The sequence below is a fragment of the Panthera tigris genome, chromosome C1 (assembly GCF_018350195.1).
Source record: "Panthera tigris isolate Pti1 chromosome C1, P.tigris_Pti1_mat1.1, whole genome shotgun sequence".
Lineage (NCBI taxonomy): Eukaryota > Metazoa > Chordata > Mammalia > Carnivora > Felidae > Panthera > Panthera tigris.
Window position 1 is genome coordinate 78034203 of NC_056667.1, and position 14269 is coordinate 78048471.

Here is a 14269-nt window from a genome sequence, read left to right on the forward strand (position 1 = left end):
AGATTCTTCTGAGGGGAATTGTTCCGTTTGGTCATTTTGGAGAGTCCCTGGAGTGGTGAGGACCTGCAGGGCACTTCCCCTGTGCTGTGGTGTATAACTGGAGTTGGTGGGCGAGGCCGCAGTCCAACCTGATGTCTGCCCCCAGCCCACCGCTGGGACCACAGTCAGACTGGTGTGTGTCTTCTCTTCCCCTCTCCTGGGGGCGGGATTCACTGTGGGGTGGGGTGGCGTGGCCCGTCTGGGCTATTTGCACACTGCCAGGCTTGTGGTGCTGGGGATCTGGCGTATTAGCTGGGGTGGGTAGGCAAGGTGCACTGGGGCAGGAGGGGCAGGCTTAGCTTGCTTCTCCTTAGGTGATCCACTTTAGGAGGGGCCCTGTGGCAGCGGGAGGGAGTCAGATCCGCTGCCGGAGGTTTGGCTCCGCAGAAACAGAGTTGGGTGTTTGCGCGGAGCGAGCAAGTTCCCTTGCAGGAACTGGTTCTCTTTGGGATTTTGGCTGGGGGGTGGGCGGGGGAGATGGCGCTGGCGAGCGCCTTTGTTCCCCGCCAAGCTGAGCTCTGCCGTCCGGGGGCTCAGCAGGTCTCCCTCCCTTTGTTCTCCAGCCTTCCCGCTTTCTGAGCAGAGCTGTTAACTTATGACCTCCCAGACGCTAAGTCGCGCTTGCTGTCGGAACACAGTCCGTCTGGCCCCTCCGCTTTTGCCAGCCAGACCCGGGGGGCTCTGCTTGGCCAGCGAGCCGCCCCTCCGCCCCGGCTCCCTCCCGCCAGTCCGTGGAGCACGCACCGCCTCGCCGCCCTTCCTACCCTCTTCGGGCTCCGGAGACTCCATTCTGCTAATCCTCTGGCGGTTTTCTGGGTTATTTAGGCAGGTGTAGGTGGAATCTAAGTGATCAGCAGGACGCGTGGTGAACCCACGTCCTCTTACGCCGCCATCTTCCCTCCCTACCAAGAATTCTCAATAAATTTAAATGGCTGTTGCTAAAACAGGGCTTAAAAATATACAGCACCAAACAAATACTAGAAAAGAAGAAAGATCACAAAGACATTACATATAAATGTAAAAAAAATCATAAGACAACTACAGATCAATATTTACCCTGAACAAAGATGCAAAAATTCCAAATACAATTTTAGCAGATCAAATCCAACAATATTTTGTAAAGACAATTTATCACAACCAAGTGGGATTATCTCAGGAATGCAAAGTTGGTTTAACATTCAAAAATCAATGTAATTCACCATATCAGACTATAAAAGGAACACTACATGATCATTTCAGTAAATGGAGAAAAAGCATTTGACAAAATCCAAAATCTATTTCTTTTAAACTCTAAGAAAATGAGGAAGATAAAGAAACTTCCTCAATCTGATAAAAGCCATCTACAAAAGCCTACAGTTAACATATTTAATGTTTCATCCCTAAGATCAGGAAAACAAAAATGTACGTTCACCACTTACATTCAAATTTGTACTCAAGGTATTGGCCAGTTGTAATAAGGCAAGAAAAAGAAATAAAGGCATCCAGATTGGAAAGAAGAAGTGAAAGTGCTTTAATCAGAGTTAACATCCTCATTCACATTACAAAATCTAATGTAATCTAAAAAAATAAAAATAACAAAACCTACCAAAACAACAAGTTTAGCAATGCAGCAGGATATATAAGGCAATACAGTTGAATCAAAGCCTCAGTAAGTGTTTTTTGTGGAAATTAACAATTTGTTTTAAAATTCATATGGGAATCCTGAGAAACTTAACAGGAACCCATGGGGGAGGGGAAGGAAGAAAAAAAAAAAAGAGGTTAGAGTGGGAGAGAGCCAAAGCATAAGAGACTCATAAAAACTGAGAACAAACTGAGGGTTGATGGGGGGTGGGAGGGAGGGAAGGGTGGGTGAAAGGGTGGGTGATGGGTATTGAGGAGGGCACCTTTTGGGATGAGCACTGGGTGTTGTATGGAAACCAATTTGACAATAAATTTCATATATTGAAAAAAAAAAAAAAAAAGAAATATTCCAAATTAGGTATTTTAGGAAAGGTATAGGTTATTTTTTCAAAATATTCTTCCCGGTTTTAAAAAAAAAATAAAATCTTTTGCATTAAAATAATTAATTAATTAATTAAATAAAATAAAATTCATATGGGAATGTTAAGTTCCAAAAATATTCAAAATGGAGAACTAAGTTGGAAGATTAACACTATCTCATTTTAAGATGTATTATAAAGTTACACTAATCAAAAGTGTACTGTATTGGCATTAAGCCAGAAAACACACCAATGGAACAACTAATTTTTGACATAAGTGCAAAAATATTTAAGTCAAGAAAGGGTAGCCTTTTCAACAAATGGTACAGGAACAATTAAATATGCATATTCAAAAAATGAATTTTGATCTATACTTTGCTCCATATACAAAACTAACTCCAAACTGATGAGATCTAGGGGTGCCAGGGTGACTCAGTCAGTTGACTGAGCCTGAGTTGACTGGGCCTGATTTAGGCTCAGATCATGATCTCACAGTTCGTGAGCTCCAGCCCCACATCAGGCTCTATGCTCACAATTCAGAGCCTGCTTGGGATTCTCTCTCTCTCACCCTCTCTCTCTCTCTGTCCCCTCCCACTCACGCTGTCTCTCTCTCTCTCTAAAAATAAACTTAGGGGCGCCTGAGTGGCTCAGTCGGCTGAGCATCCAACTTCAGCTCAGGTCATGATCTCGCGGTTTGTGAGTTCGAGCCCCGCGTCGGGCTCTGTGCTGACAGCTCAGAGCCTGGAGCCTGCTTCGGATTCTGGGTCTCCCTCTCTCTCTGCCCCTCCCCTGCTCATGCTCTGTCTCTCTCTGTCTCAAAAATAAATAAAACATTTAAAAATAAACTTAAAAAACACCGCTTTAAAAAAAAAAGGGATCAGACCTAAACAAAACTTTATAAAAAATCTTCTGTAAAAAAATACAGGCATCAAGCTATCTGACCTTGAGTCATCAAAAGGACAATCCATAAAAGAACAATTTCAAACTGGACAATCAAAATTTACAACTTCATCAAAACTTACAACAAAAGATACTGTTAAGAGAATGATAAGCCACAGACTAGGAAAAAATATTTCAAAACATATTATGTGAAAAGAATTCATATTCCAAATGTTCAAGGAACTCTTAAAATACAATAATAAGAAAGCAAACAAGCTAATTTTAACAGGCAAAAAATTCAAACAGACATTTTATCAAAGAAGATACATCATGGCAAATAAGCACATAAAAAGATGCTCAACACCATTAGGAAAATCAAATTAAAACTACAAGATACCAGGGGCCTAGGTGGCTTAGTCAGTTGAGCGTCCAACTTTGATTTCAGCTTGGGTCATGATCTCAATGGCTCGTGGGTTCGAGACCTGTGTCAGCCTCTGTGCTGAGAAGGGATTCTCTGCCTCTCTCTCTCTGCCCCTCCCCTGCAAGTGCTGTCTCGGTCTCTCTCAAAAATAAACTTCAAAACAACACAAAAAAACTACAAGATACCAATATATGTTAGCTAAAATTAAAGACTACACCAAGTATTGGCAAGGATGTAGAGGAACTGAAATTTTCATATACTGTTGGTGGGAATGTGAAACGTATAGGCCCTTTGGAAATAGTTTGGCAGTTAAATGTTCACCTATCATATAAACCAGCCATTCCAATTCTAGGTATTTGCTCAGGAAAAATGAAGCATTCGTCTATCTGTACAAAGGTTTGCATACAAGTATTTACAACATTTCATAATAAAGAGTGAATAAACTAGCATATATCCATACTATACAATACCACTAAACAAGTAAAAAAAATGAACTATTCACACACACTACAACATGGATGAATCTCAAAATAATCATGCTGAGTAAAATACACCAATAAAAAAAGTGCATACTCTATTATTCCATTTCTATAAAATTCTAGAAAATGCAAACTAATCTACATAACTGTAAGAGATCAATGGCTGCCTGGGGATGCAAAGGAGAATAATGGATATGTTTGTTTTGCCTTTGGTGATTATTTCACAGATATATACATATGTCAAAACCAATCAAACTGCACACAAATATGTGTAGTTTATTATGTCAATTATATATGAAAAAAAGCTGTTAGAAGTTATGTTCTTACTCTTAAAGCCAATGGTAGTATACATCTCGACTGAACACAAAAGGGGGCTCTTCCAATGATTCTTTTGTAGCTGAAGCCCAAAATAGATTCTGATAATAATATAGTGAAGGGACACACAGGGTCCAGAGTATACATTGCTAACAAATGACTATTCTATTTCATGCCCATTAAGAGAAAAAGATACTGCCTTCTATGAGTAAACTGAATGAAGAGATTTCCTACTCTAAACCATAAATCAACCATCCACCCTAAATTAAATTACTTTACAAATTAACCAAAGGGGCTACTTATAGAGTTTAAATCAAAGATGGCAGTTTTGGGGCACCTGGATGGTTAAGCATCCAACTGTTGATCTTGGCTCAGGTCATGATCTCACAGTTCGAGAGTTCGAGCCCCGTGCTGGGCTCTATGCTGACAGCATGAGCTTGTTTGGGATATGGTCTCTTCCTCTTTTTGCTCCTTCCCTGCTTACACACACACACACACACACACACACACACACACACACACACACACACTCACTCACTCTCTCTCTCTCTCTCTCAAAATAAACTTTAAAAAAATAAAAATAAAAATGGTAGTCTTATTTGCCTTAACAAAATTCTAAAATTCAGTAACAATTTAGGGAATTTGCTATATTAACAAAAAACATCTCTAAAGCTATCTGAGCCAGGAGGAAATTTTAATACAACTTTAGTTTTAAGACCAACTCCTCCAAAAAAGACGTGGATACTTTTGTTAAGTAATTTTGACAAACAAGGAGCCGAAGACTAGAAAATAAACATTCTAAAAAAAGTAAATTTTGATTATGGCATATATACATAAATGAATGGCTGAGTTCATATAATTGCAGAGAGAGAAAAGCCAAGCAACCTCACTCACCTATTTTGTTCCTCCAGTTTAGCCAGGAGTTCTAAGTCGTCTGGACTCAACTGTGAAGGGGAAGATGGTGAAAGGGCTGGCGTGGATAGTGTGGTAGATGAGGATGTAGTGTGTAATGAGGCAGATGGACTTGCCACCTGACTGGCCATCTGACTGACTGTATGTGATACTGTGTTCTTCACCCATGAGAGAGTAGAACTCAGCTTTTCTGCAACCTTGTCTGTCGCCACCTACAAATAAAAATTAAAGTTGAAAATATTTTAGTTTTACTACATTTATTACCAAGAACTTGGTAACCCTGTTAAGTTTTACTTAATAACCACCATCACAATATTTTCTTTGAGGTGATAAAGGTAAAACCTACTTTACCAACGATTAGCCTAACATTAGCTTTTGGGAAATATTTATTTCAATTCTGCAATGTGAACAAACTAGAACAGTGTTTTCGAAACTACAGGTTGAAACTCATCAGGAAGTAATACAATCTACATGAGAAATAAAACCAGCATTTTTGAAAAATGAGAAAGAACAGGGGCACCTGGGTGGCTCAGTCAGTTAAACATCTGACTGTTGATTTCGGCTCAGGTCACGATCTTGTAGTTGTGAGATCAAGCCCCGTGTCAGGTTCTGTGCTGGGTGTGGAGCCTGCCTAAGATTCTCTCACCCCTTCCCTCTGCCAATACCCTGCTAATGTGCAAGCGCTCTCTCTCTTACAAAAAAAAAAAAGAGGAAAATAACAAAAAATATCAGTGTCAATATATACTGTCTTATGAAATTGTTTCAGTTACATGTGTGTATTAAAACTACATACTACATGTAGATATAATTTATGAGCGTACTGAGTTGGGATATAAAACGTATTCTGTAGGGAACACCTGGGTGGCTCAACTGGTTGAGCGTTTCACTCTTGATTTCAGCTCAGGTCATGATCCCCAGGTCGTGGGATTGAGCCTTGCACAGGGCTCCACGTTGAGCCTGCAGCCTACTTGAGATTCTCTGCTCTCTCCCTCTGCTGCCCCCCACCCCAATTAAAAAAAAAAAAATGTATTCTATAGTCAAAATCATTTGAAAGCCAAGGATTAAAATATGTCCATTTGGTGATAAGGATAGGAGAATGCTGTAACATTACTAATAATTCAATAAAAACTGGGTTTGCTTAGCATAAGACGTAATGAGACTCATGACATCTGTCTTCAAACAACAACAGAGTATTTTTAAAAAAGAGAGACTTTTTCTGGAGAACAAAATTATGATAAATGGTTGAGTTAGCAGAGTGGGAAAGATGCAAAACACAATTTTCACATAGTTGGAACTACTCAGAAATAGAATGGCATGCCTAGAAAGAGGAGACATTCCCATCACTGGCTAAAATAAAGCAGTAGTTATTAACAGCCAAACATCACAAGTTTAAGATAACTTTCTAAGTAAGCAACCAGAACTTAAAAAGCCCTTAAGATCTCAATCTCTCTTTACCCAAAGGATACAAAAATGCTGATTCGAAGGGGCACACAGACCCCAACGTTTATAGCAGCACTATCAACAATAGCCAAAGCATGGAAAGAGTCCAAATGTCCATTGACTGATGAATGGATAAAGAAGATGAGTTATATAGAGAGAGAGTGGAATATTTCTTGATGATCAAAAAGAATGAAATACTGGGACAGGCAGCCGCCACGATGGACGTGTTCCTCACGATCAGTTGCCACAAGACCACCATCTTCATGGACGCCAAGGAGTCGACTACCATGTTTGAGCTGAAGCGTACCGTCGAGGGTATCCTCAAGCAGCCGCCCGGTGAGCAGCAGCTGTACAAGGATGACCAACTTCTGGATGATGGCAAGACACTGAGAGAGTGCGGCTTCACCAGTCAGACGGCAGGGCCACAGGCCCCAGCCACCGTGGGGCTGGCCTTCCAGGCAGATGAAGCTTTCAAGGCCCTGCACATGGAGCCCTTCTCCAGTCCACCCAAGCTGCCCGATGTAATGAAGCCACAGGACTCAGGAAGCAGCGCCAACAAACAAGTGGTGCAGTGAGAAGGCCCCGGGCCCATCCCCAGTGCCCCCCCACCAATAAAAGAGATTTGGGTGTCAAAAAAAAAAAATGAATGAAATATTGTCATTTGCAACAATGTGGATGGAACTAGAATGTATTATGCTAAGTGAAATAAGTCAGAGAAAGACAAATAGCACATGATTTCGTTCATATGTGGAATTTAAGAAACATAACTGATGAACATAGGGTAAGGGAAGGAAAAATAAGATAAAAACAGAGAAGGAAGCTAACCAGAAGAGACTCTTAAATACAGAGAACTGACGGTTGCTAGAAGGGTACTGGGTGGGTGATAGGCATTAAAGAGAGCACTTGTTGGGATGAGCACTGGGTATTATTGTAAATGATGAATCACTAAATTCTACTCCTGAAACCATTATTACACTATATGCTAAGTAACTTGGATTTAAATAAAATTAAAAAAAAAGAAATAGCAAGTGTTGGCAAGGATGTGGAGGGAAAAGAACCCTTGTATGCGGCTGGCAGAAATGTAAATCAGTGCAGCCACTGTGGAAAGCACAATGGAGGTTCCTCAAAAAATTAAAAACAGAAACACCAAATGATGCAGAATCCCACTTCTAGGTACGTAACCAAAGAAAATTAAAACAGGAGGGGCACCTGAGTGGCTCAGTCGGTTAAGCATCTGACTTCAGCTCAGGTCATGATCTCACCACTCGTGAGTTCAAGCCCTGCATCGGGCTCTATACTGACAGCTCAGAGCCTGGAGCCTGCTTCAGATTCTGTGTCTCCCTCCCTCTCTGCCCCTCTCCCACTCACACTCTGTCTCTTTCTCTCACAAATAAGTAAACATTAAAAAATATATATTTAAAAAAATTAAAATATTTAGAAAATTAAAATAGGATAAAAATATAGATGTAAAAAAAACTACCTCTGATATTCAGTGCATTACACATATGTCCACATATTCATAAATCATGCCCAACTCCTAAGCAGATTCGGCTGCAAAATAAAATACATAAATAATATTCAAACATGCCATTACTTCACTAATGAAAAACAATGTAAATAAAAGCCATATTTAAATACCTATGTAACACTAAACATTCTTAATGACATGAGTTTACAAAATAAGGTGTAATAGGCTTTTGAAGGGACTGTATTTTCTAAAAACTATCATAAAAAGAACTGCTTGATTATGAAGTACTTAGACATATAAAAGCTAAAAAACTATGAAGTGCTTTTATGTGCTCTGACAAGATCTTACATTTTGTAACTAAATGGCTAAAGCACTGCCAATTATTTTCGGAATCAGCATATTCTCATCTAATCTTAGTTATATATACCAATTCATACACACAGAAATTAAAACACCAAGACATAGGGGCACCTGGGTGGCTCAGTCGGTTGGCATCTGACTTTGGCTCAGGTCATGATCTCACAGTCTGTGAGTTCATGCCCTGCGTTGGGCTCTGGAATGACAGCCCAGAGCCTGGAGCCTGCTTGAGATTCTGTGTCTCCCTCTCTCTCTGCCCCTCCCCCATTCATGCTCTGTCTCTGTCTCAAAAATAAAAATAAACATTAAAAAAAAAAAAGACACCAAGACATAAATTCTACCCAGATTATTTTAGCAAATACTATTCTCTTCATAGGTTGTCCAAGGGTTTTCTTACCAGAATACACAGATAACTCTCTTTCTACCCCTCTGCCCCCATTTCCTCCACCACAACCCAGCAGGAAAATTTGATGTAAGGAAAAGATAAAATGGAAAAGGGATTCTAAGGTCATAGTTAAGCAACTCAATATGACACTGGAACTTCTAAGACAAAGATTTGATTACAAGTGCTGAAAAGGGCCAAAGTTTTATTAACCTAAGAACACTTGTCTGGGAATGCAAGCTGGTGCAGCCACTCTGGAAAACAGTATGGAGGTTCCTCAAAAAACTAAAAATAGAACTACCCTATGACCCAGCAATTGCACTACTAGGCATTTATCCAAGGGATACAGGTGTGCTGTTTCGAAGGGATACATGCACTCCCATTTTTATAGCAGCACTATCAACAATAGCCAAAGTATGGAAAGAGCCCAAATGCCCATCAATGGATGAATGGATAAAGAAGATGTGGTGTATATATATATACAACGGAGTATTACTCGGCAATCAAAAAGAATGAAATCTTACCATTTGCAACTACGTGGATGGAACTGGAGGGTATTATGCTAAGTGAAAATAGTCAGAGAAAGACAAAAATCATATGACTTCACTCATAGGAGGACTTCAAGAGACAAAACAGATGAACATAAGGGAAGGGAAACAAAAATAATATAAAAACAGGGAGGGAGACAAAACAAAAGAGACTCATAAATATATGGAGAACAAACTGAGGGTTACAGGAGGGGTTGTGGGAGGGAGGATGGGCTAAATGAGTAAGGGGCACTAAGGAATCTACTCCTGAAATCATTGTTTCACTATATGCTAATTTGGATATAAGTTTTAAAAAATAAAAAATAAAATTAAAAAAAATAAAAATAAAATAATAATGGGGGGAAAAAAGAATACTTGTCATTTTCAGTAACTCATTTTAGAACTTACTTCTCTTAGAAACAGTATTATAGAAGGGATAAGGGGACTCTTTCTGTTGAGGGAAGAATCCCCAATAAAGACAAGAAGGATACAGTAGGGGACCCAAGGAAAAGAAGCATAGGGCAGATCATTTAGGTTTCCAGGCAAAAGAAGTCCTTGACAGTGCATGGACCAGTGCACAGCTTCTCAACCCAAAAAGCCAGACAGGAACCAAAGACTAATTTAGCCAGTCTTCCTTTAAAAGGTCAGAGCCGTCCATGGTAGGTAACAAGATAACCTACTATAATTTGCAATCCTACTGATTTTTTCTACATAAATACAACTACAAATTCAGTTGTAAAGATGGCACTAATTTGTATCTCTAAATCACAGTAATCAGAAAACCTGACGTAAAATTTACAGGAAAATGTTAACCTTTAATGATACCAACCATTAATTTCAAATATACTTACAACATTCAAAAATTAATACTTCACATTTTCATTATATAAAAGTTCTCTACCAGAGTTAATTGTAGAAAAGGCAAAAGATTCCTATTTTTTGCTTTCATTTATTAAAACAAACAAATTTACCATACCCCTTCTGCATACTGTAGCAACAGGCTTCCATTTAAAAAGTTTGGAATAAAAATAAAAAATAAAAAAAATAAAAAATAAAAAAATAAAAAATAAAAAGTTTGTAATAACCAAGAGCACAATCCTGACATCCTTTCAACCTTGCTGAAATTCAGCTAAAATGAGATTCAATCTAGAACTACTGAAGGCTCAACAACTCATCTTCAAATGTTAAATACTTAAATATAACTGGAGTATTTAATTGCAGTTGTACTTTGATAAAGTTTCATACTCATGGTTCCAGAAATTCCATAGGGCTCATTTTTCATATATCATCATGTTCTATTTTTCTTTTAACTCTACAGTACTTTTCTAAATCTCTACCCTACCACCTTTAAATCTCCTTCCCTCATCCTATGGTAAACTGAGGTCATGAACACATAATAAATCTGACAATGCCATTACATCACAAAGTTCCTGTCTACCTCATAGTTTAAATATGAACATATTTTGAAAAGGTTAAAACCATCATTATAAACGTTTAGTAATCAGGCACAAATGACCACATATTGTAGGATTCCATTTAGATAAAATGTCCAGAATAGGCAAATTCAGAGACATAAAGTATATCAGTGGCTTCAAGGGGCTAGAAGAATGACATAGGATTTATTTTTGGAAAGACAAAATGCTCTGGGATTCTACTGTGGTGATGGTTACACAACCATGTGAATATACTAAATGCCACTGAACTGCACACTTTAAATGAGTGGATTTATAGTAGGTGAATTATATCTCAGTTTTAAAAGGGCTTAGTAAATCTCAGAAAACTACATAACATATGATTCCAACCATACAAAAAAAGGCAAAATGATGGGGACAGTAAAAAGATCAGTAGTTGTTAAGGTTTGGGGAGGGATGAACAGGCAAAGAGCACAGAGGATTTTTAAGGTGGTAAAAATACTCTGTATAATACCATCATGATGGAGATTTGTCATTACACACTTGATCAAATCCATACAATGCACAACACTAAGAGTGAACTCTAATGTAAACTACGGACTTTGGGTGATTATGATGTGTCAATGTAGGAACATGACACATAAACCACTCCGTTGGGGAAGGCTGATAAAGGGGGAAGCCAAGCGTGTTGGAGGGCAGAAAGTGTACAGGAAATCTCTGTACTTTCCACTCAATTTTGCTGTGAATCTAAAACTGTTCTTAAAGAAAAAGTAAAATCTTAATAATAAAGTTTAGTAGGAATCTTATAGATTACTACAATATTTGAATAGTATATCCCATGAAAAACAATCATGGTTCCTCTATTGCTCTGTATTTTATTAGAAGTTATAAGGATACTCTTGAGGAACCTGGGTGGCTGAGTCGGTGAAGTGTCCGACTGTGGCTCAGGTCATGACCTCGCAGTTCATGGGTTCAAGTCTCGCGTGGGGTTCTGCGCTGATGGTATGGAGCCTGCTTGGGATTTTCTCCCTCTCTGCCCCTCCCCTGCTTGTGCAAAATAAATAAATAAAAACGTAATTTAAAAAAAAAAGTTATAAGGATACTCTTAACTGCCAGTAATAACTATTTTTATTTAATTTTTATTCCTGTATAGTTAACATAGTGTTATATTGGTTTTAGGTGTACAATATAGTGATTTAATAATTTTGTATGTTAGTGCTTATCAACATAAGTAGCTCTTAATCCTCTTTACCTATTTTACCCATACACCCCCACCCACCCCCACTCTGGTAACCCGGTTGTTCTTGAGCCTATTTTTTGTCTTCTTTTTTCCCCTTTCTTCATTTGTTTCTTAAATTCCACATGAATGAAATCATATGCTATTTGTCTTTCTCTGACTTATCTCACTTAGCATTATACTCTCTAGCTCCATCCATGTCACTGCAAATGGCAAGACTTCTTTTCATGGCTGAATAATATTCTAGTGTGTATACATATGTATATATGTGTATACATATATGTATACATAAACATCTTTTTGTGTTAGTGTTTTCATATTCTTTGAACAAATACCCATTACTGGATCATATGGTAGTTCTACTTTTATTTTTTAATTTTTTTTAATGTTTATTTTTATTTTTGACAGAGAGCAAAGATATAGTACAAGCAGTGGAGGGGCAGGGAGAGAGGGAGACACAAAATCTGAAGCAGGCTCCAGGCTTTGAGCTGTCAGCACAGAGCCCAACATGGGGCTTGACCCCATGAACTGTGAGATCATGACCTGAGACTAAGTCAGACACAACCAACTGAGCCACCCAGGTGCCCCTGTATTTTTATAAGGAAGCTCCATACTGTTTTCCACAGTGGCTGCACCAATTTGCATTCTCACCAACAGGGCAAAACGGTTCCTTTTTCTCCACATCCTGGCCAACACTTGTTTCTTGTGTTTTTAATTTTAGCCATTCTGACTTGTATGAGGTGCTATCTCATTGTAGTTTTGATCTGCATTTCTGTGATGAGTGACATTGAGAATCTTTCAATGTGTCTGTTGACCATCTGTATGTCATTGGTGGAGAAATGTCTGTTCATGTCTTCTGCTTATTTTTAAATTGCATTTATTATTTGGGTGCTGAGTTGTGTAAGTTCTTTATGTATTTTGGACACTAACCTTTTGTCAGACATGTCATTTGCAAGTATTTTCTCCCATTCAGTAAGTTGCCTTTTAGTTTTGTTGATTGGTTCCTTTGCTGTGCAGAAGTTTTTACTTCTACATAATTCCAATAGCTTTTTTTTTTTTTTGTTCCTCTTACCTCAGGAGACATATCTAGAAAAATGTTGCTATGGCCAATGTCATAGAAATTACTGCGTATGCTCTCTTCAAGGATTTTAATGGTTTCAGGTTCACATTTAGATCTTTAATCCAATTTTTGTGTATGGTGTAAGAAATGGCCTAGTTTCATTACTTTGCATGATGCTGTCCAGTTTTCCTAACACCATTAGTTGAAGAGACTGTCTTTTTCTCATTGCATATTCTTGCCTCCTTTTTTGAAGACTAAATGACAATCATGGGTTTATTTCTGAGCTCTCTATTTTATTCCACTGATCTATGTGTCTATATTTTATGCCAATACCATACTGTTTTGATTACTACAGCTTTGTAGTATATCTTGAAGTCTGAGGTTGTGACACGTCCAACTTTTTTAATTCTTCAAGACTGTTATGGCAGGGCACCTGGGTGGCTCACTCAGTTAGGTGTCCAACTTCAGCTCAGGTCATGGTCTCAAAGTTTGTGAGTTCAAGCCCTGCATCAGGCTCTGTGCCAACAGCTCAGAGTTGGAGCCTATTTCAGATTCTGTGTCTCCCTCTTTCTCTGCCCCTCCCCCACTCTTGCTCTGTCTCTTCTCTGCCTCTCTCCCCCCCCACTCAAAAATAAACATTAAAAATTTTTACTGTACACACTGTATGTTAGTCAATTTGACAATAAATTATATTTTAAAAAATAACAAAAACAGGGGCGCCTGGGTGGCTCAGTCAGTTAAGCGTCCAACCTCAGCTCAGGTTATGATCTCACAGTCCGTGAGTTCGAGCCCTGCATTGGGCTCTGTGCTGACAGCTCAGAGCCTGGAGCCTGCTTCAGATTCTGTGTCTCCCTCTCTCTCTGCCCCTCCCCTGCTCTGTCTCAAAAATAAATGATAAAAAATTTTTAAAGAAAGAAAGAAAGAAAGAAAGAAAGAAAGAAAGAAAGAAAGAAAGAAAGAAAGAAAGAAATCGTTACAGCTATTCAAGGTCTTTTGTGGCTCCAAATTTTAAGATTTATTGTTCTAGTTCTGTGAATGTTGTTATCTTGATAGAGACTGCATTAAATCTGTAGACTTCTTTGAGTAGTATAGACATTTAAGAGTACCTTCCAATTCATAAGTATGGAAAGTCTTTTTATTTGTTTATGTCATCTTCAATTTCTCTCGTCAATATTTTATAGTTTCAGAGTACAAGTCTTTCCTCTCCTTGGCTAAGTTTATTCCTAAGTATTTTATTATTATTCGTACAATTGTAAATGGAATTTTCTTAATTTCTCTTTCTGTTGCTTATTGATGTACAGAAATGCAATGGATTTCTGAATATTGATTCATATCCTGCAACCTTACTAAATTAATCAGTTC

The 14269-nt window shown here is 38.5% G+C and overlaps 2 protein-coding genes across 19 annotated transcripts in view; one reads left to right on the plus strand and one right to left on the minus strand.

Moving 5' to 3' along the window:
- The window catches only part of EVI5 (ecotropic viral integration site 5), a 236664-nt gene that overhangs the window by 173507 nt on the left and 48888 nt on the right, over positions 1-14269 (minus strand). For 10 of the 18 annotated variants that reach the window (XM_015536050.2, XM_042997882.1, XM_042997893.1 and 7 more), the window contains exons 1-3: positions 10444-10569; positions 7945-8015; positions 5007-5236 (exon numbers count right to left, since the gene is read on the minus strand). In XM_015536050.2, the coding sequence (XP_015391536.1) occupies positions 5007-5155 (149 nt within the window). In that variant the 5' untranslated portion in view covers positions 5156-5236; positions 7945-8015; positions 10444-10569. Of the gene's footprint in view, positions 1-5006; positions 5237-7944; positions 8016-8686; positions 8705-10174; positions 10211-10425; positions 10570-14269 lie in introns of those variants that run through there. The other 8 variants (XM_042997886.1, XM_042997884.1, XM_042997888.1 and 5 more) reach the window with 6 other exon arrangements.
- On the plus strand, positions 6671-7039 carry LOC102952476 (elongin-B-like). Its single transcript, XM_042997899.1, has one exon. It carries the CDS (start codon positions 6683-6685, stop codon positions 7037-7039), a length of 357 nt encoding a protein of 118 aa, XP_042853833.1. The 5' UTR covers positions 6671-6682.